The 23,408-nt window shown below is 41.3% G+C and overlaps 1 protein-coding gene across 2 annotated transcripts in view; it reads right to left on the minus strand.

The window, feature by feature from the left end:
- UTP20 (UTP20 small subunit processome component) overlaps nt 1–15,356 on the minus strand; it is a 61,463-nt gene extending 46,107 nt beyond the window's left edge. For both annotated transcript variants that reach the window (XM_080971987.1, XM_080971986.1), the window contains exons 1-13: nt 15,168–15,356; nt 14,354–14,434; nt 12,028–12,094; nt 10,285–10,417; nt 9,563–9,751; nt 9,015–9,096; nt 7,477–7,614; nt 5,868–6,023; nt 5,223–5,369; nt 4,029–4,163; nt 3,180–3,257; nt 2,898–3,076; nt 2,444–2,599 (exon numbers count right to left, since the gene is read on the minus strand). In XM_080971987.1, the coding sequence (XP_080828113.1) occupies nt 2,444–2,599; nt 2,898–3,076; nt 3,180–3,257; nt 4,029–4,163; nt 5,223–5,369; nt 5,868–6,023; nt 7,477–7,614; nt 9,015–9,096; nt 9,563–9,751; nt 10,285–10,417; nt 12,028–12,094; nt 14,354–14,434; nt 15,168–15,212 (1,586 nt within the window). In that variant the 5' untranslated portion in view covers nt 15,213–15,356. The remainder of the gene's footprint in view (nt 1–2,443; nt 2,600–2,897; nt 3,077–3,179; nt 3,258–4,028; nt 4,164–5,222; nt 5,370–5,867; nt 6,024–7,476; nt 7,615–9,014; nt 9,097–9,562; nt 9,752–10,284; nt 10,418–12,027; nt 12,095–14,353; nt 14,435–15,167) is intronic.
- Nucleotides 15,357–23,408: the final 8,052 nt, after the last annotated feature.

The following is a 23,408-nucleotide window of genomic DNA, read 5'->3' on the forward strand; positions in this document are numbered from 1 at the left end:
AAGTGGGTTTAGCCCCCACCCCCACAAACACACCCTGTGTCTTGACTAACCAGGGCTAGAATGATTCAAGCATATGTACCGTATTTTTCGCTCTACAGGACGCACCCAACCATAGGACGCACCTTCCATTTCTCCTCCCGCTTGGCTGAAGGGGCGCTGCGCAGCTCTCCCTCTCTGCTGAAGCCAGGAGAGTCTTGCTCTTCCGGCTTCAGCAAAAGGAACCCGAAGCCTCCGGAGCGCAGCAGGAACTCGCGCTGCGCTCCGAAGGCTTCGCGTTGCTTTCGCTGAAGCCTGGAGAGCGAGAGGGGTCGGTGCGCACCGATCCCTCTCGCTCTCCAGGCTTCAGCGAAAGCAACGCGAAGCCTCTGGAGCGCGGAGGGAGCGCTCCCTCTGCGCTTCGGAGGCTTCACATTGCTATCACTGAAGCCAAGGAGCCTGCATTTGCTCCATAGGACGCACACACATTTCCCCTTAATTTTTGGAGAGGAAAAAGTGCATCCTATAGAGCGAAAAATACGGTAATCAAGCTAGCCATGACACCATTCACACAATTAGCAACTGTATTATTTGCTTCTTTCATGTACCTTTTAGGCATGGGGTTTGCTATCTTGAAGTGAGGTAGTGGACTTTAATCCTTTGCCCCCCCTTCCATTGCAGTCCCAATCTAGATCATGGCAAATCTCCACCCCCCACCCATCCAAACCACAAGTGTCAGGGGCCTACTCTGGCTTGTGACTACAAGAAGGGGCAAAGGGTTAACACCTCCTATACTCACACAGCAGGATCCCAATCCAGATCAAGCCTCCTGAAATTTACTTTTTAAAAGGCAATTGTCTAATGGCTAATTGTGTGATTGCCATTTGATCTGTTTCGGCCCTAACAATGGTCCCAACACCTACTGTAAGGCCAGTACTTCGAGTCATTGCTATGTAAACTTCAATTTCTATTTCAACTTGAGAAGGAACTTGCACACCTTTATGAATGACCTTGAAGTCAGGTTTCATTTATTTTAAAATATTTATACCTCGCCTTTGCATATAAAAAAAGTTTTTTAAAAAACCAAAGAGCAAATCACCAAGTCAATCAAAACAGCAGACCAAGGAACATAAACAGTTGAAAAAAACAGCAATAAATTTAAAAAAAAAAGTCCTAAGAGGCCTTTTCTAAACAGAGAAGTAGGCTGGCCCTACTGTTAGGTAGAATGAGGCAACTGCCTTGAACTGACACAGTGTTGGGACACAGCACCCCATTTGCCAAGTGCCTTCCACCTCTTGCAGAGCAATACCCACTGCACCTGAGAGAGGCTGTCTTGCTTGCAACATAGAAGGAAGGTATGGCTGCCAGTACAGTCTAGTTTTTTTGTACATGAAGCCCTTTGTCTCAGGCAGCAAAACCTCTTGGGCCAACCTTGTAGCAAACGAAGGCAGAAGGCCAAAAAAAGGATGGGAGCAAAACTGATCTCAAGGACAGAGAATTTCAAAGCTTGGGTGTGGCAATAACTATAGCTTGCTGCACTGGCTAACTGGGATTAATTACCTGACAACCTGGTTCTACAGATTCAGTGGATATAGCACTCTTGCACTGTAAATTCCACCCATCTTCAAGTTATCCTACAATTCGTGAACTAAGATTAACATTTTCAGGACTATTCCAAGTGACATGGGGCACTCTTCCCCCTCCCCTCAAACAAAAGCACAAAAAACCCTAGCCACAATACTTCAAAATCCTGCAACCCAAAAAAAGTGGTTGTCATGGCAACAGAAACAACCACTACATAAATGCCCTTGAATACTAATGGGATATGGAAATACAAAACAAGTTTTCATTGTTGTTGTTTTTAACTGTACATCTTTGGATTTGAAAAGAGTTCATTTTGATTAATCCTTTACCACAGCTTAAAACTGGGCTGACCGGAACTGCCAGAAATATCGCTTGAGTCAGCAATATATCAAGGGACAGCCATGAAACAGCGAGTGGAATCAAGATGCGACCCAAGATGGTTTGCAGTATTGCAAAGGATGCAACTCTTGGGTCTCTTTCTTTCTTTCTTTCTTTCTTTCTTTCTTTCTTTCTTTCTTTCTTTTTTGCTTTTGGCACAGTCACTTTGTTCCAGCAATAGGTTTTAGGATGTGTTACTGCCTCTGTCTTTGTGCTACCAATTTTTTTTTTAAAAAAATCCTATCACAAAAAGGTGTTGAATCTTTAGAGGAAAGATGCAAAAGTCTTCTTTTCCAGGCCATCTGGGCTTTCCATAAAAGCAGGGTTTTATTTCTATATCCTCCCAATGTCACAGTAGACACCCCCAGCTCATTTGCTATGAGCGCCTAACATAGAGAAGAATAACTGCACTTGTTTGCTTTGATAGAGACTTACAAATCAGTGACCCTACATGTGGTCTACTTTTATAGAAACAAGTTAGTAAATAAGCGCCTCACATATTCACCTTATGTGAGGAAGTACCACAAGAGCTGCCCAGGGTTTTGAAAGATCAGCCGTGCTTCTGTTTTCTGGTATCTGAATGCAAGACAGAATGTGATCCAAAACAGTCTTCTGTTCTTTCTCTTCAGTTCTTTTACTTCGCAACTGTCTTCTATTCAATCTAAAATTAAATAGATTGTATGCCGTTACAACAGATACATAAGACTGCCTGCAGGAATAAGTAATATGTGGCCTCCCAGATGTTGTTGGACCACAACTCCTATCATTTCTGACCACTGGGCCATCCATGCTGGTTGAGGGAAATGGGAGATGTCTACACGTTCCCTTGTCCTTGGTATTTAAAAGTAGCATAGTTTTATGAATCCAGTATGGTTCAATACTTAAGTGACCAGAATAGAACATTGCAACCTGCTCCTTTCCACAGATACAGCTCAAAAGCAACTGCTCAAGTCACATACCCTTTAGCAGATTCCATAAAAACCAAGGGATACTTCTCAAAGGCCATCGAACCAACTGTGGGAGGTTCTGCTTTCTCTAGAATGAGTTTAGCCAGAACTGCCAAGGCCTCCTCCTGAACCAGAGCATCTTCTCCACAAACGCAGTGCTCAGCATACTCAAGGAGACTGGGAAGAAATTGCTGGAAAGGGAAGGAGACAAGACAAGACAAGGATCGCGCTAACTTCTCTCTCCTTAAGATGCAGTTCTCAAGCTGCTGAAAAAGGGGTAAACACTTCACCTACCTTTTCAAATTGTTCCATTGGAAACATAACTTTAGAAAAATCCCATAGAGAACGTCTTTCAAATCCACCTTTGAAGATCTATTAAAAAGAACATGAACAGTAAATTGAAGTAAATAAAGACCTGGTTCCAGATTCATTGGGATTACTTTGAAGGACAATGGGAAATTCCGATTCCAAAAGATAATCTGCAAAAATCTGTTTGCTCCCAAAGGGAATTGAGACACAAAACTTACGAATTGGGGAACCACCTTATCTGTGGTGTCTTTTCCAGTATTTACTGCATTAGCATACAGAAAAATAGTCATTGATCATGCAAAACTTGCAGACACGCACATCTCTTTAAATGCAGTTGTCAATGAGGCTGCTTGCGTATATGAACCTATGTGTGACAATATGAAACTGCACTCAGACATCTGCCAGTAACTCAGTAATATCTACTCCAACTAAAGGTCTCAGGCGGACCTCTTATGCAGTCCTGCCACCAGAGGGGGCTGGGGAAACCTTGCCACTTTGCTATGGCTCTCCCCTAAGAAACTCTCTTAAGATATAGACTCAGATTTTTATGGCAAATAGCTTCCAACTACTACTTTGATCCCAGCAGTTCAGCTGCTCAGCTGGGAGGAGAGAAACTCTGGCATTTACACCCAGCTGGATCTGCCTGTATTGGCTGCCAGAAGAAAATAGATTTGTTCCTATTTCCAGAAGACCTATATGGGGAAAGTGAGCCTGTTTGCATATATTCACTCACAGAAAAGGCTAATGTATGAATCAAGTCTTGCAGACCAGGTGCTCAAAAGTGGAATGTTCATAATACAGTATTCAACCGAGTCCAGCCTAACATTTTGTTACCTTTTCAACAATTTCTTTGACCAATGCATCAGGCAATAAGACACTCTCATCAAGAAACAGAACAGAAATAACTTTAAGCAGAGTATCACGACAGGGCACTGAGAGGTCCGGTGTTTCTATCAGTTTTGCTAACGTCTGTGAAATGAAAATATGAACAATTAAAAACACACTTAGAAATTCCGGCAAGAAGAATTCCTGTTTCTATCTGAAGTCATGAGTGCTAGAAAATTTTTCTTTGCTTAAATGAAATCTCTGATTTATAAGACTAGTCAGAAGTGACCTGTACAGTATCAATTTTTTTTTATGCATACTGCCTATTTACTGAAGGAGACTCAAAGCTGCTAACAGCCAGTAAAAAACACACACAAAAGAATAAAACAGACATTTATTTATTTTTTTTAAAAAGAACAATAACCATTCAAGCAGCACAAAGAAATATAAGAAATGAGCTGGCAAAATTGTAGAATTAACCAAAGGCCTTTTCAAAAAGCTGTCCAGGTCTTCATTAGTTACCTAAAACAGTATAGTAGTGGGACCTAAGACCACAGTTCATCTCATTTGGAGTCATGCCTATCCCTAAATCTTTTTGATACCACATTCCTTTGCACTAAGAAGAGTTTGGATTTGATATCCCACTTTATCACTACCCTAAGGAGTCTCAAAGCAGCTAACAATCTCCTTTCCCTTCCTCCCCCACAACAAACACTCTGTGAGGTGAGTGAGGCTGAGAGTCTTCAGAGAAGTGTGACTAGCCCAAGGCCACCCAGCAGCTGTATGTTGGAGGAGCAGAGTCGCGAACCCGGTTCACCAGATTACGAGTCCACCACTCTTAACCACTACACCACACTGGCTCCCTTCCTTCTTGAATAATATCTCTGACATAGCACAACAATATAGCAAAATAGTCAGTGTTGTAAAAAAAAAAAAAAGTGAATCTAGATCAACAATGAACCCATCAGGTTATTAGTCATAGACCAACAGTTAATCTAGATCAACAGAATTCTTGCCAAGCTGCTGAAGATGACTAATAAATTTCACTTGTAGCTGCACCCTCTCTACCACTAGATCCAAACCCTTGAAATAACCTCAAAGACAAAGCTAAACAATGCTTCCTGCTTTACTTCCACCTTGCTTCATATCCTCTCTCATGCCAGATGTACATGATCTATTCTAGCACAGAAAAGTTTTACTGACCTTACAAACTTCTTCAGGCTGAACAATTTTGGAGCCTTGTGCATATTCTGCTAAGATCAAATACACTTGCAATACCCTCTCAATCTGTTCAGAAGCTTCACAGCAGTTGTCCTTCGTTATCTTTTCTTGCAGTTCAAGTATTGATTTCTATGTGGTTGATTAAAAAAAAAAAAAAAAGGTTTTGCACCCAAAAGTCAGATTTTCCATAGTTGTTGCTGCTGCTGCTTAACTAGACAAAAGGTTCCTCAAAAAAAAGTGCAACTCAGTTGTTTATAACCTTATTTCTCACCCCATTACTCAGAACACATGAATGGGACTTCATGAAGAATGGACATCTCAGACAAAATGCAAGTTTTGCTTGTTGTTTACAATTACAAGCAGCTTTTTAAAAGTTTTTTTAAGTTTTATATATTAAGGACAGTGTTTTCCCACCCAATTCTACAGGCAACATTGTTAAAATCAATCAGAGTGTGTAACATCATTCATTTCACTGTTGACAACGGTAAAATAACATGGTTCTGGATACCTGCCACCTCAACACATGACACTCACCACATGACTTTCCCATCTCCTGCCACATACCACCATAATTCAAAGGACGGGAGAGGGTAGAGCCCCTTTCTATTTTAATTAATTACAACTCACTTGCAAGCATCTGAAAAATACACTGAAATGTTCTTTATAGATGAATCCAGCAGCTGACTTTGCCATATGTTCGAAAGCTTCACCAACCAAGTTCCAGGAGAGGGTCACTTCTGTTTCTGTAAGTGGCCCCAGCTTTTTCAGAATTAATGTTATAACCTGTGGGGGGAAATTACATGCATCTTTAATGTTTTAAAATAAAGGTAAAGGTAAAGGTACCCCAGTCCGTACGGGCCAGTCGTGTCCGACTCTAGGGTTGCGTGCTCATCTTGCTCAAGAGGCCGTGAGCCGGCGCCGTCCGAAGACACTTCCGGGTCACGTGGCCAGCGTGATGAAGCTGCAGCTGGCAAGCCAGCACCAGCGCAGCACACAGAAACGCCGTTTACCTTCCCGCTATAAAGCGGTACCTATTTATCTACTTGCACTTAAGGGTGCTTTTGAACTGCTAGGTGGGCAGGAGCTGGGACCGAACGACGGGAGCTCACCCCGCCGCGGGGATTTGAGCCGCCGACCATGCGATCAGCAAGTCCTAGGCACTGAGGTTTTACCCACAGCACCACCCGCGTCCCAATGTTTTAAAATAGTTCACATTAAAAATATTTTTCACTCTAACCCTGGTCATAAACTCATTTACTCCTCAATAAACAACTTTCAGCTTAAAGGAGGCTACTGCTGCTTCATGGCAATCTGATTCTTTGTGCAAGATTAGCATTATACAGGGTAAGTCCTTTAAAAGAGGCCCCGTGGATACAGAGTGCACATGTTCCATGGGGCCTCTTTTAAAAGACTCACCCTGTACAACTAGGAAAGTTTTCTATCCAAAATTTTATTTATTTATACATACATACAGTGGTACCTCGGGTTAAGTACTTAATTCATTCCGGAGGTCCGTTCTTAACCTGAAACTGTTCTTAACCTGAAGGACCACTTTAGCTAATGGGGCCTCCTGCTGCTGCCGCGCCACCAGAGCACAATTTCTGTTCTCCTCCTGAAGCAAAGCTCTTAACCTGAGGTACTATTTCTGGGTTAGCGGAGTCCGTAACCTGAAGCGTATGTAACCTGAAGCATATGTAACCCAAAGTACCACTGTAATTCATTCTGGAGGTCTGTTCTTAACCTAAAACTGTTCTTAACCTGAGATACCACTTTAGCTAATGGGGCCTCCCGCTGCTGCCGGAGCACGATTTCTGTTCTTATCCTGAAGCAAAGTTCTTAACCTGAAGCACTATTTCTGGCTTAGTGGAGTGTGTAACCTGAAGCGTATGTAACCTGAAGCGTATGTAACCCGAGGTACCACTGTACACCACATCCCATATATTACACACACACACACACACACACACACACACACACACACAGTTTCTCCTTATGATAACTGTGCCAAGTATTGACTGATTAAATAATTTTTAAAAAAGAAAAAAGAACTAGAGATATAATATTCTGAAAGTCTTCTTGAAATGTGTGAAATAAACTTGCTATTTGTCTACTGAGGGAGGGGGGAATTTAGGGCAAAACAACCTAGACCAATCATCTATGGAAGCAAGTTAAAAATTCACTCCTGAATCAGGCACTTTATAATTTTCCATTTGCTTCATGCACTTGGATTGATTACCGTTTCAGCACAGGAATGGAACATGTTCCTAACGCCTTTGCACGTCTCAAAAATCAGCTGTCCGACACCTTCTACTTTTTCTGGGTGCATTTCCAAGTCATGGAACATCACGTTTAAGAGAACATTTTGGTCTGAAACCTAGGAAACAAAATTACAGTTTGCACCCCTTTTATTTCAATTCATACATACTACTTAGAAAGGCTAATTAAAATCCCTGCCATTACTCTTACCTCTTACACTCCCAGCTTTATATTGGTGCTACAATGTATATAAACTAAATGGAAAAAAGCAGATTTCAAGCACCATAGCATGCATTAGTTACATACTTTACCTGTCCTTCTCAGGAACTTGGGAGTGTCTTCTGATGTTACACTGATCAAGCTTCTTTTTACATTGAGCTGTCCATGTTTTGCAGACTGATGGCTATCGTGCTGTGGAAACCACCAGTTCCCCAGCAGAGTTGCTATCAGTTCAAACATGCAGAAAAGCCTTTTACCCATGAGCAGCTAGTAATGCAAGCCAAGAGCAAAAATCTCCCCAGTGGCAACCATATTGCCAGAACAAAATATAAACCAGTGAGGTGCCCAAAGCCATTAACTGACCAGCCTAAAAGGTCCAGCTTAAATAGCATCCTAACAATAAAGTAAAGGAGTGCACTATCTCAAAGAGAAAACAGGAAGGTGATAGGTGAAAGAGGATTTGTTTAGAAACTGGTCATCAGATTTCCCAATACATTTCAAACATTTGTGTTCTTCAGGGGAAGTGGTTCAGCATTTGACCAGTAAACTAATGTCAGAAAAGTTACTCCAAGTTTTGCTTTTTCTTATTATTCTGCTATGTGGTGTAGTTGGAAATTGCACCAGTTACTAAGAACACTACAGTTACCGTCACTGTTCTACAACAAGCAGAAAAATCTAACCTACCTAGTGTCATGTTTAATACATGGCATCTCCATTTAAAAAAGGGGGGGTCAGGGAACATGAGAGAGGAAAAACCTCAGAGAGCTGCTACTAGTTAAAGGTAACAATGCTGGCTAGATGGTCTCACTCATTGGCCACATTACCACGACTGCACCTTACTGGTCTGTTTCCTCTCTTGGTCTAACTAGCATGGAGGAGACAAATGGCTTAGCATTCTGTCAAACCAGGGATTGTGGTTTGTTTCATTCCTAAAAAAAGCACCCCACAATCAATAGCAAAGGTTTGTTATTGACTCACTGGTTTTGCAAACCACAATCCTTGGTTTGGATGCAGTGCTGAGTCATGGTTTGTTGTTTCCACTAAGGGAGAACACAGCCCAGAAAGGCGCACCCATGACAAATCATTGCCTATGGTTTACCGTGACATACAAAGTGGGCCACTATAAAGCAGTTTCATAGGTACACTGAACTAAATGGATGACAGTCATTTCCTTCAAACTAGAGGTGCCTAGTAACACTTTGTATTATGTTAAATATTAAAGCTGCAGTGGTAAACTTGGTTTGAACAGAAGGCACATCTCTTTTTACACTCTCCTGCCCCCGCCCCAACATCACTTACCTTCCTCATCAGGAAGGTGAAGCTTTCTGCTGCAAAATTTCTGATGTGCTCTTTATGGTGAGCCAACAAGGTGCTGTACAATCTGCAAGTACAACATTCAAATATAAAAATAAAACCATGCAGGATCAATTCATTTCTCCAGCAATGCTTCCTGGAATCCATCATCGGACGCAAAGCAAATATATTAACACATATTTTATACTGATTTAATCATGGCCATAGCTCAGTGGTATAACATGTATACAGAGCCTTGCAGACAAACCAATAGTAAACATGATAGGCCTTTTTGCTTCCCTTACCACACTGCCCAATGAATATATCATTTTATTCTCAGTAAATTTAGAAGAGGGAAAGAAATATGCTGCCGATGTGTGCACACAGAATCAGGGCCACTAGCTATCACACTGGTTATAAGAATCAGAGCTGAAAGGGACCTTAAGCTTTTCTAGTCTAACTCAAATAAAGAAGAGTTTATTTGCTTATTCTGCAAATGATGCAGAATAAGATTTGTGTACTGGCCATGTTGTTGTTGTTGTTGAAAAGCTTACCCATAAATATTGGACATGTCCTTCACCATCAGCCTCCATAAATATTTGTAAAGGTAAGAAAGACAGGTGAAAGTCCATTCTAGCAGCTCCGTGTCCTGGGTATCCAACAATTTTGTAATGGACCGAAAAAAGTCTTGGAAATGAGGATAGAAATCTGTCTGGAGATCGCGAGCCAGCTGCACCACTAAGCTGTATTGAGATACATAAAGCAGGAAAATGTCAGTGGTGCCACATTATAATTCGAACACACACATCCCGTGATGATTTCAAACAATTCTGGGGGAAATCTCACTGTCCCGTGGTCTGCTCACAAGTGAATGTATTTGTTTATCGTATGACCCAGTGTACTCCTGAAGTTCATCACAGCTAACATAACCTCATTACATGATGAGCATAGTTAGTATCATTCCCACTCTGGAAAAGAGAGCCTAGGACTCAGTAGCAGAGCTCCATGCTCTGGCACCGGGGGGCATGGCGCATATCCTGGGGGCATGGCACCCAGCACGGGCAGGGGGGCAGCTGTGATGGCACCCCACTGGGATCGCACTGCCGGGGGTGGTGTGCTCCCCCTGCACTCCTCTTCCTCCGCCAGTGCTAGGACTGAGAAACAATTAACTGCCCAAAGATACCCAATGGACTAAAAAGAACAAATGCACAGTTGGCCTTTTCCCCGTGAACAGAAACTCAGAAGATATATTTTAGATACTGCAGTAGGTACTTACTCCAAGAGAGGTTGAAAAGCAAGACTGTCTTTCACTTGCAGGTGGGTTTTCAAGCTCTGCACAATGTCATTCTGATAGTACACCAGCTGGTTGAAAGACTGGCATTTGTTGACTACCTGCCTGTAGAATGTCACTGTGTAAAAAAACAAACAAAAAAATCCTTAATGATTTGTTTCATGGAGTTTCAGGAACACTAATCTACTGAGTTCAGCAGGACTTACTCCTAGGTTAGTGTGGACTGCATCAGCATTAGGCCCTAGAAAGAATGGCCAGCATGCATTACCCGTGCCTTCCAGCTCTTGCTCATATTACAAGGCTCCCAGCTTTGAAGGCTCAAAGCCAGCAGGTGATTAAAAACCATACACCCATGGAGTACAATCCCAGCATGCAAGACCCGTAATGCATAATGGGGACACCCCCTCACAGCTCCTAGCATGGCTCACTTGCGTGACAACAGCCTATTCAAACACAGGCTCAAAGGTTAGACCTTTCTGGGAAAGAAGGAACTGACTGTGCATGAAGCTTTAAAAGTGGCTTGTCAGGTCAAATGATTTCTGCGCCAATTTCTCTCTCCATCTCTCTCATACATACACACATATACACACTCTAATTATCATGAGCAAACAAGGGATTAACTGTGGCAAAGCTTTTGGCTGGAAGGTATGACTGGAAAATACTTGTTCCACAAGGAAGAAAACTAAAATATCTATTTTGGAAACAAGAAACTGTTGCTGAAATTTTATGAAAGCTTTGTAAAAGTGAAGAATAGGAACACCGTTAGCAGCTTTCTGCCCCCCTCCTCTCTCATTACTGGAAAATGCAAAGCCACAACTGCAGATAGAGTGGAATGACTATAGATAGCACTGTTCATTGAGATCTAGAACCCAGTGCTGGATTTGGGGTGAATTTGCATGGCCATCCAACAGATAAGTGCCATTGTAACAGAAGAAGGAAGAAGAGGAGAGAGAGAGAGAAAGAGAAATAAACATATGGAAGCCTTTTTATTGTGCATAATGGTTTATGCTTACAATGCTATCGGGGTGATCATCCTATTTGTGTATGCAAATATTCTGGGACTGTCAAACAGCTTAATTTCCATTCTGTGCATATCCTGTGATCTCCCACTGAAATCCTGAAATTTTCCCTAACACAAAAATTTTGCCGAGGGGGGTCTCACTTTTGCTGCACTGTCAGGTACACAGCATTGCAGTAGTGTTGTGGGTACAGCACTGCCAAAAGAACATTAGCACATCATTGCTAAGCCTGATCCATTCTCTCTTCTCCAGCTAATGCTGTACTATTAAGTGTAGTGTAGTGTAGTGTAGTGTAGTGTAGTGTAGTGTAGTGTAGAAGGGCTAGCCTATGCTGGTATAATGCCCCTAATCATCCCACGTGGACCACAGGTCATGATACTGCACTGATGCACCACTGATGGGATTGGGCTACTGAAGAACTTGTGCTGCTTATATCAACATTAAGTTAAACAGCAGGAAACATCAACAAAACATCCTGCCACCTCTATTCTAGCACTGAAAATTGCACAAAAATCAGCACAGGAAGAGCACAGCATATTCATCTGATGCACTCCATGTTCAAAATATATTCATATCACTAACTGTATATTAACTGATAGATTGTGTGCAAACCCTTAATCCCTACATACATTTCCAACAAAACGGCAACACTTTTATACAACACACAATGAGAAGTATTAATACAAAATATTTTGGAGAAAAGATATACCAAAATGGCGAGTAAGGTTCAGCTCCCTCCATTTCTCGAGTCCTTCGTGAAAATATGTTTCAACCTCCTAGCAAAATCAAGAGTGTATATTAGTTAAAATATATTCGTATGGAGCAGTTCAGTCTTGATTACTGAATGAATGCTTAAGTAAAAAGCCTTCGTAGGGTGGTGCAATATTTATGAGTTATGAAGCGCAACTGAATTATTCCATTTTTCATTTCAACAGTTACACAAGTGTTTGCAAAACTGGAGCTGTTACCTAGAAACAATTATAACATTTGAAAATATGAAATTGTGAAAAGCATGTCAATTCTTATACAGCTGGTAATCACATATTACAATCAGATGGCCATGATCCAACAACAGTGGAGCTGGAGGAGGGGCTGTACAGACAAGGTAACTTTCTATACTCTGGATTCTTTCTAATTCTCTGGATTAGAACTGATGTGTGCAAATAACAACTCAATATATAAATTCAGCACCCCAAATGGACAACCAGACCTGTCGTAAGACTACACCACTTGAAGTTGCAAATGGATGGTCCTATGTTGGAATGCTGCCCACAAAAGAGAAGATATATTTGAATGTTCAACTTACTTGACCTATAATATCTAGTTGCAATCTTCAGAACCACCCTGTAAGGTAAATTGGTATTACTGTCCCATTTCAGGTGATGGGATGGGGCAAGGTGGAGAGACAGCATCTTATCTCAGGCCACCTAGTGATTTGACGGTAGAGGCAAGATTCTAATCAGGGCCATCCTGAGTCACAGCTGAGTTTCATAATCTCTATACTAAATGCACAATCTCTCATGCAGAAAGACAGCATGTCAAGGTTCTGTGTATAAACTTGTGCCTAATTTAAGCACACATTCATATTTATCATTACAGACTGCAAACAGTCCAAATAATGTGAACAAAGAAAATGAAGTATGTGTTGAAGTTTTCCCCATATTTTGAATCATTCTTTTCACATCTCCAGAAACAAAACATGTTTGAAAATAAAAGTAACTCTGACTTACATACACAGGTTAACAGCTATTTATTATTTTCCTACTACACAGGACTCTAGGTAAATTCACATACTATTGCTGATCTGTTTCAGCAACTGGGTTGCCTGGCTGCCACCAATACAAAAAAAAAAGGCTTATGGACAAGACAAGAGCAACATACAATGGACTGTATCCAACAAAGTCATCCCATTTGCACAAGGACTGAAATGCACAATTGAACTTTTCCTCCCTCTCCTCTTCCTGTGCTCCTCACCTGAATTTGTACACAGGGAGGAGGAAGGGGAAATTCCACTGTGCAAGCATAAGTCCTTGCATGAACAGAACAACTTCACTGGATACAACCCAACAACCTTGACCTTGCTCCCATGACTCTCAATACACTATGAGTGTGGTTAACAAATACAAAGACAGAACATTTATTGTTGATTTTGAAAGGAAAAATATTTACTATAGCACTGGTAGAGAAACACCCTAATCTCAAAGGGCTGGTCTTGCAGGAAATGTTGACAAAAACCAAAGGTCATTATTAATTTTATTATATATTTCATAATTCCTAACTCCCAGTAGACTGGCCACAAAGCTATCAAAAACCACAAGCATAACAGAACAGCAAGAGAAAGGAAGCTGATCCCCATATGTGTTGCATTAACTGCAGCCAAACCACCAGAAGCGGGAGGGAGGGTCTGCATGCAATGTAATGTTTCAGACATTGCTGTTTCAGATTGTATCAGACTGAGATGTGGCATGATGGTATACAATATTTCTTTCTGTAATAGTTCCCCATCTGTACAATGAAAATAATTGTTATTCCCTACAAGGGCTTTCTAGAGCAATCATACTGCTTTTGTCAGGGCCTAACAAACTGATATAGTGGAGATATTTAAGCCAGAACTCAGCTGTGGCAGTCCCTGTATTGATTGCTACAAGTTCAGATATAACCAGTGATGGTAATTGTAAACACAACACATCAGGCACATATTCTATCAATGACTACCTGTTTCAGTTCCGAGTATGCTGCTCCCAGCAGGAAGCTCTCTATCTTTTTTTAAAGGGTCACAACTTTATTGAATTCAAAGGATCTGCAGTAAATTAGCACTGTAGCTAATTAATTAGCCACCCCAGTGCAGGTAACTAGATCAAAGGGATGCGAGGATGTACAATGTCTACCACCCTCTTCATCCCATGTCAGGTGACCCTACCGTGGCTCAGAACTAGGCACCATCCTGTAACTGAGCTCCCAGCACCTCAACACCCACATCCAACACTGAATAAGATAACACCTAGACAGATGAAAAACAACTACATTAATCTTACCTCAGCATAGCTCCCTGTTCTGTCAATGCGATGAATAATGTCAATATTTACATTGCTTAAGCGTTCTGAGAAGGTGAGAAACTGTAAAAAAAAAAAAGTAATAAACAAACAGGAGTTTCTTGGGGTTTTTTCCAGTTATCTTTGAGACATCAAGCTGACAAGAAGTTGCCAAAGAGTAAGATTTTATATGGCTGTCCCTTCTAATGATATTTCATACATAGTCACATGGTACTGCCCATAGAATTGAATGACATCAGACTCAAATGGGACTGACAGCTTATTTGAAATCAGAAAATGTTGTCTAATCTTCTGTACTGTTGCAGGATCTTCCATATTCATAGTTAAGAATTATCTGCAATTTGCAGTGCTAGAAGCACAAGAGACACACCACAAATAAGTTGAAAAACTTGCAGCACTTCACAAAACTACATAGTAGGACAAGGTAAGGTTTCAGAGCCAAGCAGAATATTTTAAGAACACTGATTGTTTTCCTGCTGTTTTGTTAGCAGATGAGCGGCAAATGCTACACACAGTTACTATTTTGGACTGCCCAGGGCATAAGCAAGGTTTTTTGTGTAGTGCTGTTTGTTTGCTTGCAGTAACTACAGATTTCCAAAACTTGTACAGGAAAGCAAAAAAGTTGCGCTGCTCTCCAACTTCTTTTGATTCTGTACCACTCTGCTCCAAAGGCTTTTTAGAGTGATATGTAACTGAATATCAAATATACGATTTCGCCAGCTCGACGAACCGAAGCGCTAAGCCGAGTTCTTAAAAGGTCCAGGTTTCTGATCCACCCCACCGTCCCTTATCTTACCCTGTGCGTGTTCTCGGACTTGTGAGAGGACGATTTGGTCTTCATGCCTCCGTGAATTAGCAACAAACTACCTTTTGAATGATGGAGATTGAATATTTTAAAAGTAGCTACTTTAAGTCCCCTCGATTTTCCAAAAAAAGCGACACATATACACACGTGCGGCACTATTAGCTGGGGGCTGCCATCTTGGCTAAAGGATTCTGGGATGAGGCTGTCACGTGAGGCGTGGGGGGGGGAAGGAAAGAGTGAAAGCTGATTGGTCTGTGGAAACTAGAAGGGGCGGAGGAATACGACGCCCGGGGAGGTGGAGTTTGCAGCTGCAAAATAGTTTGCTTCAGAACCAGAGAAAGAAAGAGTCCAACAAATAAAAAGTGTGAACGGAAAAGCTGTTTGCGGCTGTACAGTATATACTTCCCTAATTAGCTATCAGTCGTACTCTTGCGTATTTTGTATTTCTTGTACTTCCTCTAATGCCTTCCATCCATCTTTAGGAGCGGGGGTTGTGTATTATTTGCTTATATAAGTACAGTATTTGGTTGTGTTGGAAAACCTGCATCTGGTTGTTACAGGAAAGGCATTTTCTTGCTCTTCCACTATCCCGCCTGTTTCCTTTAAAGAACTGGAAAGAATTTTGAATGACTTTAAACAACTGGAGGCTGCCTGCGCTTTCACACTGAGCTACCACATAATTGCTGGCAGAATAGCATTTGTATGGGGAGGGGAAATGAATTTTACTCTAGTTCTGGAGACGATAGCACACACTGCAAAGAAATATTTATTGCATTGTTTGTTCGTTGAATAAAAGTATTCTGGAAGTCATGAGTCTTGCCTAACTGACATATCAAAATCGTCACGTGTCTAGTGCAGTTACAGAAGTAAACCCCTGTGGAATCTACTTTTAGCCTTTTCAATATAGAGCTTAAAGTCAGGGCCAACCCACTCATGAGGCAAGGTGAAGTGACCATCTCAGGCAGCAGGATCCACAATGGCAGCAGATCCCATGGTGATCTTCATTCCCCTCCTTCTTCCTGATGTAGAACTTCACTCACCCCTTCTTCCCTGGTAGAGGACAGGATGCTGTTTTGTGGTTGCCTCAAGTGCAGAAATGTCTTGGGCAGGCCCTGCTTAAAGTGCTATAAAAGTAAAACCATGCAAAAATAGTTTAACCAGAGCCCATGCTGAGACAACAAAGATTAATATGTCCACAGACTATGGTTATAGGGTAATACCACATTCAGTTCTAAGCAGTCATCTGAACAGGGCTGCAGGAGCACAGTTAGTGCTAACTTTACCAGGTCAATTGTTTGGGCACCAGACACTTCAAAATTGTTCCTGAAGGCTGCACTCCTAACCCTACTTACCAGGGAGAAAGCACCATTGAATCCAATAGGACTTACTTCTGAGTAGGCATGGTTAGGCTTGCATTTATTCTAATACGTTTATCCTAGAATTGTAGAGTTGGAAGGTATGTCAAGTGTCATCTAGTTCAAACCCCTGCTTTGCAGGAATCTCAACTAAAGCGTCCTTGACAGATGGTCAGCCAATCTCTGCTTAAAAACCTCAGATGAAGCAGAGTCCACAATCTCCCAAGGGAGTCTGTTCCACCTTCAAACTACTCTTAATGTTAAACTTCTTTTAATTGCCTCTAATTGTGTTATAATTATTGTTTTATATTGTACTTTCCATAGCATGATTTATTTTATTGATACTTGTTGTATACTGCCATGATATCCGCATAGACAATTAATGGTCTAGATTTCTTAAACAAATAATTAATACAGTCACATTCATCTTCTAGGTTCAATGCTGCTGCTGCTGAAAATATGAGCTACCAATATTGCAAAGCTCAGGTCAAATACAAATACTTAGAAGATTACAATTGTTCCATTTCAAATAAAATAATTTAAATAAAGAGTTGGTATTCAGCACAGAGTTAGAAAAAAGTCAAGTTTAGCACAAGAGATTTTCATGAAGTGTTCAGCAAACACTGCATTGTAAATATGAAGTGCTATTTTTTCAAAGACAGGGTGTACTTTCATCTGTTTCTATTCTGATTAATCATAAAAGGCATAGTGTCTTTTTAAAAAAAAAACAAGACCAGTGTGACATCAGAGGATGGCAAGAATGGAAAACCACTAATGTCATGTGAAGAAAGAAAGAACAATCTTCCCCTGAGAGCTGCTGATTCTAATTAGCTTCCTGGTGAACATTTAGCTAAGGAATTAGTTTCCTGGTGAACATTTGTCAGCTCTTTAGCTTACATTAACTTGGAGTTAAGAAACTTGTTGAATCATACATCAGTTTTTGTAAAACTAAAAACCTTATACAAACAAGGATCTAAAACCAAAAGGTTAAAGTTCAGATGGGTGTAACCCATAGCATTAAGAAGGGCATGAAGCATGGGCTTAACTAAATGCTGTCTATGTTTTCTCTCTTTCTGTCCCAGAACGTGAGCAGCTTCAGCCCATAATAAGACTTCTTTCTCAAGCATATATTTTCTTAGGGTGGAATGTACCAAAAGATTTATAAACACACCTTCAGAAAATGACATTATGACAATGTTAAATGTCCTTGCTTAAAAAAGAGAGAAACAAATACAAAATAGATAAACCAATAGCTTTTATTGAACCAATATACTACTGCTACCAGTAATAATACTGTATAGGTAGATCTCATCCTACACACAGGTTACATTCCTGGCTATTACATCTATAAGCAAAAATCACATAAAGCCAGAATGACCCTCATGTGGCCACCGCTACCTATTCAAAAACATCACTGAGTGAACCTTGCCCACAGAAGGCAGAGGTGTTTATAAGGTTGAATTCACTGGAAATAAGTATTTATTTATCTGTTATGTACTGAAGTTCTCACCCTGGGCCAGCAGGGGGAATACTGTAGATAGTTTTCACTCAGGTCCGCATATGCAAATAAGGAATTGAAAGTAATGTTCAGTGATTGGATAGTTACAGAAAGTTGTTACTGTTGCCATGTAGCTGAGCTCTATATAAGCAGGTTGGCTGAACCCTTCAGCCCTGTTCTGTTCTGGCCTGTGAATAAACAAGAGCTGTCTGAAGAATTGCTGTGTTGTCTGATATGTTCACCTACAACATAACATTATCCATATTACTCTTCCTTATACAGACCCACCCATACAGACACATCTTTCAACACTCTAAAATTACAACAGCCAAGAGAAAATTCCTTCCAAGATGAGTCATTGGGAACAGCCTTTCCCTTGCAGCATGGTGTTATCAGTATGCTAATGACACTGAGCTCTAATTCTCCTTGAGTCGGGTGAATGCCAAGATGCAGTTATAGGTTGGATAAGGGCTGATAAACAAAAGATTAATCCTCAGCAAGATGGAGGCCCTGTGAATGAGTGGTTCCCAGATCTTGAGACAATGGTTGCAGAGTTTGGGGTGCTACTGGTGCTACATAATATGGGGTGCAACTGTCACCAGAGTTGGCATTGGCAATTTCAAGTTTGGATTAGCGCAGTGTGCTCTACGGGGGGGTGGGGGTGGGGGGTGCTTCCCTTAGGTTTGGAAGGTACAGCTGCTGCAGAATACAGCGATTACACTGCTAACTGGAGCATTTTACTGCAGGTGACGCCTCTCCCAAAGAGCTGCACTGACTGCTAGTATGCTTCAGGACTCAGTTCAAGGCGTCATCATTTACTCATAAGGAGCTAAAGCACTTGGAACCAGGTTATAAACACCTTGTAATCTTATGGGGTAATTTAATGCAGAGGTGGGGAACCCGTAGCCCTCAGATTTATAAGAAAACAGGGTAGCCTAGAGTGAAAGAGGGAGAAGGAAAATAAAAATGGATAGAGCAATAGAAAACAGGGTGGCGACCTTCTGCAAATGATTAGTTCAGTCCTTTGTCAAGGAGGATGGGAAATTGATGTGGGACAGCAGAAATAGACAAAGAGGTGGAAGGAAAGGGAAGCACAGAGAAATGGGGGGGGGAGAGGAGACAGAAAGAGTGGTGGAGAGTGTTATGCTGTCCTGAAATGCTACATTTTGGGTCTTGGTCCTGCCCACTGCTGGCATGCAGACCCTGGTGGATTAACTCTGAAGAAAATGGTTCCCTCTATAGAAAATAAAGGTTCTCCATCCTGCCCCCATATTAAGGACTATCACACGGAAGAGGGAACCAGCTTGTTTTCTCTTGGTCTGGAGGGTAGGATTTGAACCAATGACTTCAAGTTACAAGAAAGGATCTTCCTGACTAAATATCATGAAAAACTTCCTGATAGCAAGAGCTGTTTGACAGTGGAACAGTCTCCCTCAGAAGGTATTTTTAATCTTTGTTGGAAGCCGCCCAGAGTGGTTGGGGAAACCCAGCCAGATGGGCAGGGTACAAATAACAAATTATTATTATTGTTATTGTTATTGACTCTGCTTCATTGGAGCTTTTAAAGCAGAGGCTGGAAGGCCATCTGTCATGGATGCTTTAGCTGAGATTCCTGCATTTCAGGGAGTTGGACTAGATGAGCCTTGGGGTCCTTTCCAACTCTACAATTCTATGAAAATGAAACCTGAGTCCAGGTACTGTACTTCATCCACTTGGATCCAGGACACCAGATAATTAGTATATGTTGTCTTAGCTCTGCGATCCATTAGCCATTATTATATTGTATTGCCTTCTCAGATGATATTTTCTGTAGGTGATTTGTAATGTTCTTTTCTGCAACCCTGAACTGTATTTACCTTGAGTAAAATTAAGTGACTGACTCTTCTGGAACCCTATATATAACTGTGTGCTGATAAGAGGGACAGTATAGACCCCTCCCTCAACGTAGCAGCTGTTTCTGTGACAATCTAAGGTGCTATTTTAACCATTGAACCAAAAGTTTAATACATGAAAGACATTTTTAAGGTTTTATGTTGAATGGGGCTATATTTGTCACAAAGTGTTGGATAACAAGACTTATAACTAACATGCTAAAGTCTAATCCAGGCATGGGCAAACTCAGCCTTCCAGATGTTTTGGGACTAAAACTCCCATCATCCCTAGCTAACAGGACCAGTGGTCAGGGATGATGGGAATTGTAGTCTCAAAACATCTGGAGGGCCAAGTTTGCCTATGCCTGGAATGCATGAATGGGTTAATGCCACAGAGTAAGCTGTCTTACCAGGCTTAGTTAAGTCACTCCCCCTCACCTCAGGAGGAAGGAAGTCAAGCCTATTGTTTCTTTTCAGAAAGCTCTTAATTAGGGTGCCCTAAAGCTCTCTCTCCTCACATACCTTCTTCCCCAACCTTATACTTTATACAACACCAAAGTCTCACATTGAATTTAACTGATCTGTAAAAAGGACTTTATAACCTGAAAACAAACAAGGTCTGTACTTTTGCAATAAAATCTTAAATAAAAACAACAATGATAAAAAAGGAATATATCTCAATCAGAGTGTGTGCTCAACTGCAATCACAGATAAACTTTTAAGGAGGAGAGGAACTGGCCTGTAATGTGATGAGGAAGAAAGTGAAAGAAGCTCCTGTGGTCGTGGGAGTCTTCTTCCTCTCATACATCGGGAGACTCTTAATTGTAAGATCTTCTAGTGGCCAGTTTTCTGGAGTTCAAGATAGTACTATGTTATGTTCAGGTTAAGTTTATTACATTTATATACTGCTTCCCACTTAAAAAAAAGGTCCTGAATCAACAACCAAGTAAGATATACAATAATAAAATCCCATAAGCATAGTCTCAAAACATCTTCAAAGGCAGCCCCACATGCAATGTATTGCAGTAGTAGTCTACCAGAACATAGACCACCAAAGCCAAGCTATGACCATCTTGATAGGATTGCAACTGGGCTACCAGCCAAAGCTGGTACAGTACAAACAATCCATGGCACTGGGGCCACTTGTGCCTCCAGTTACATCATTGAATCAAAGAGTAGCCCCAAGCTGCACATCTGCTCCTTCAAGGGAAGTATAACCCAGCCCAGAACAGGATGCATTTCACTTTTCTGAACTGAGCATGTTATTTGGTTCTCATCTAGCCCACTACTGAGGCCAGGCACTTAGCACATCCACCACCACACCTGCTGGTAGACTTGTGTGTCATGAGCATATGGACGAGGATGCACTCCAAAACTCTAGATTTCTACATTGTGAAAGGTGCAGGAATCTCTCTTCCACCCCCATTATGAGTCTTCAGTATGTTATTTGAGACAGTTCAGGAACACTTAACACCTTTTGGAGGTCTTTAAGCTTAGGTTGGATGGCCATCTGTCATGGATGCTTTAGCTGAGATTCTTGCATTGCTGGGGGTTCAACTCGATGGCCCCCAGGGTCCCTTCCAACTCTACAATTCTGTGATTGTGTGAAAGTGTTCAGGCGAGAGTATGAGTCAAAGCAATAACTGTTCTGAGAAGATGGTGTGAACTTTCTTTTCCCTACTAATTACAGTAGCGAATTTACTAGCTAATCCTGTCCAGATTAAGTCACACACTGATTTAATGCGCATCATCCTCTGCAATCTGGGAAAGCGTCTCATCATACAACTATTTAAAAAGAGTGTGGGTGTTGCTAAGATGCTATTTCCTCACACTCATTATTGCCATTTGAGTTCTAAGACCACTGAGGCCGACAACTTTAATTACTTTACGTAGAAAGAAGTTACATATTTAAATAGAATTACTATTTAAATTGGCATATCCGTTTGGGATCTTACCCAGCTGAAAACCAGTCCAACTGACTTCACAACATGCTTCCAAATGAGGTTCTTGCATTCTCCCAGCTTCCCACCTAATTGTTATTTACAATAGGAAAACAAGGGGTTATCAAACCATATTACTGCTCCAACCAGAGCCCTCTGCAGCAACTTAAATGTAACCTACCTTTGGGCCAATTTTTGTGTAGAAAAAGGAATTCCTCTACTTTGGACGCATACCAACGAGCAGCAGGTGAGCTAGAGATTGCCCTGGTAAATAGAGCATATCCCTGGCATGTTATTCATAAAGCTCGGGTGAAAGCAGATGCATGTGACAGACGGGACCTTCTTGTACCCAAGAGCAAAATACCACAAAAACATATTACCTGGTTCTTTTGAGTTTACTCTGCAGACAATGGAAGTAAGACAAATCATAAACAGATACTGGGGCATTGTATCTCACATTGCAGGTTGTGATCCCCTTCCCTTGAAGGGTTCTGCAGAACCCACAATTTAAAATATATTCTTGTTCACAGTGATTTTAAAAGACTACAGAAAATTTCTCATCTACCGGTGGGACACTTTAAGTGTGAAGGCTGTTTAGCCTGCAACCAAGCTATTGAAACTGCCTCTTACCATATCCCTAACAGCTCCACAATTCTGAAATCAAAAAGGTTCACTAACTGGCATCAGAAATGTAATTTATTTAATCGAATGCACTTGTCAGCTAATATGCATTGGTGCCACCACCTGCCCTGTTAAGACTCAAATTTTAGAACACTTGTATTTTAGAAAACCTGTTTGGGAAAGGAACTACTTTTGCCATTTTTATGGACATTTATTGTTTGGTGATATTATCTTGTGTTGATTGTCTGAAGAGGTGGCATTTGCCCCTCTTATCCCCTCCACTGACTCTTCCTATGGGCCACTCCAGACTGTTTTTGTGTGTGCGTGGATGGGTGGATTCTGCGGCATGTCATTTACTGATGCAGAAATGTTGCATTGGTGTGGATTCATATTGGACCCTCCCAACACTATTCCCCTTGTGTTGTTGTTCTGCAATGCTTCCCCAGTGTTATTGCATTATTGTTGGGGGGGGGCGATGACATTTTTGCATTGTTGTCTGGCGGGCACACTTTTGCACTGTAGAATGTTTTAAACAGTTTTAATTATATTGTTACATCTGTAGTATAAAAAAACTTACAGGGTTTCAGCATGACATTATGGGATATGCACTGCATGGAAAATGAAACAGTATGTCCACTCTGATTGCAAGCACAATCAGTGTGGGATTGCATAACTGCCCCAATACTATAATGAGCACAAAAAATAATGTACAATATAAAGAAGGGGCCCCTATGTGTTTGTCCCAGTGGCAAAAGAATAAGAGACCTGGGTGGGTGAGCAGGGTGGAGTTGGTCTCATCCAACTGTGGTCACCTGGGTACTCAGGGCAGCATCAGTGCAGACTCAAGGTCTGGGGAAGGGAAATTGCTGTGGTCTGTAGAAATTCTCTCTCTCTCTCTCTCTCTCTGTGTGTGTGTGTGTGTGTGTGTGTGTGCGCGCGCAGGCTCT

The sequence above is a fragment of the Podarcis pityusensis genome (assembly GCF_964106645.2).
Source record: "Podarcis pityusensis genome assembly, chromosome: 10".
NCBI lineage: Eukaryota > Metazoa > Chordata > Lepidosauria > Squamata > Lacertidae > Podarcis > Podarcis pityusensis.